Here is a 696-nt window from a genome sequence, read left to right on the forward strand (position 1 = left end):
TGGTGCTGCTGATGCTCTTGTTGCTGCTCTTGTTGATGCTATACTCAACCAGGTTTGCTGCTGCTGCTGCTGTTGCTGCTGCTGCTGCTGCTGCTGCTGCGGTTGCAGGTGCTGTTGCTGCCGCTGCTGCTGCTGCGGCTGCTGTTGCTGCTCTTGTTGCTGCTGTTGCTGGTGCTGTTGCTGCTGCTGCTGCTGCTTTTGTTGCTGCTCTTGTTGCTGCTGTTGCTGGTGCTGTTGTTGCTGCTGCTGCTGCTCCTGCTGCTGCTGCTGCCTTTGTTGCTGCTGTAGCTACTGCTGTAGCTACTTCTGCTGCTGCTGCTGCTGCAGCTTTTGTTGTTGCTGCTGCTGCTGCAGCATTGTCTCCTTCTCTGTATCTCTGTCTTGTGAACAGGTAACAGTACCAAGCAGCAGCAGCAGCAGCAGCAGCAGCAGCAGCAGCAGCAGCAGCAGCAGCAGCAGCAGCAGGACATCAGCACCATGGCGTGCTCGTTCTCTCTCTCCTTTCTCATCCTCCTCCTCATCAGCAGCAGCAACAGCAGCAGCACCAGCAGCAGCACCAGCAGCAGCAGCAGCAGCAGCAGCAGCAGCAACACCAGCAGCAGCAGCAGCAGCAGCAGCAGAAGCTTTGCTGCTGCCTTGGTCCCCCCGCTTAGTTGCTGCTTATATAAAATACAGCCACCATAGATTCAGGCCGCA

General features: G+C 56.8%; 1 protein-coding gene across 1 annotated transcript in view; it reads right to left on the bottom strand.

The window, feature by feature from the left end:
* The window catches only part of EMH_0008200 (uncharacterized protein), a gene marked incomplete at both ends in the record, with an annotated part of 1438 nt that extends 929 nt beyond the window's left edge, over nt 1-509 (bottom strand). Inside the window, 2 exons of the mRNA XM_013498254.1 lie at nt 45-282; nt 477-509. Coding sequence (XP_013353708.1) covers nt 45-282; nt 477-509 — 271 coding nt within the window. The remainder of the gene's footprint in view (nt 1-44; nt 283-476) is intronic.
* Nucleotides 510-696: the final 187 nt, after the last annotated feature.

The sequence above is a fragment of the Eimeria mitis genome, genomic scaffold (genome assembly GCF_000499745.2).
Source record: "Eimeria mitis Houghton genomic scaffold, Emh_scaff329, whole genome shotgun sequence".
In the NCBI taxonomy this organism is placed as follows: domain Eukaryota; phylum Apicomplexa; class Conoidasida; order Eucoccidiorida; family Eimeriidae; genus Eimeria; species Eimeria mitis.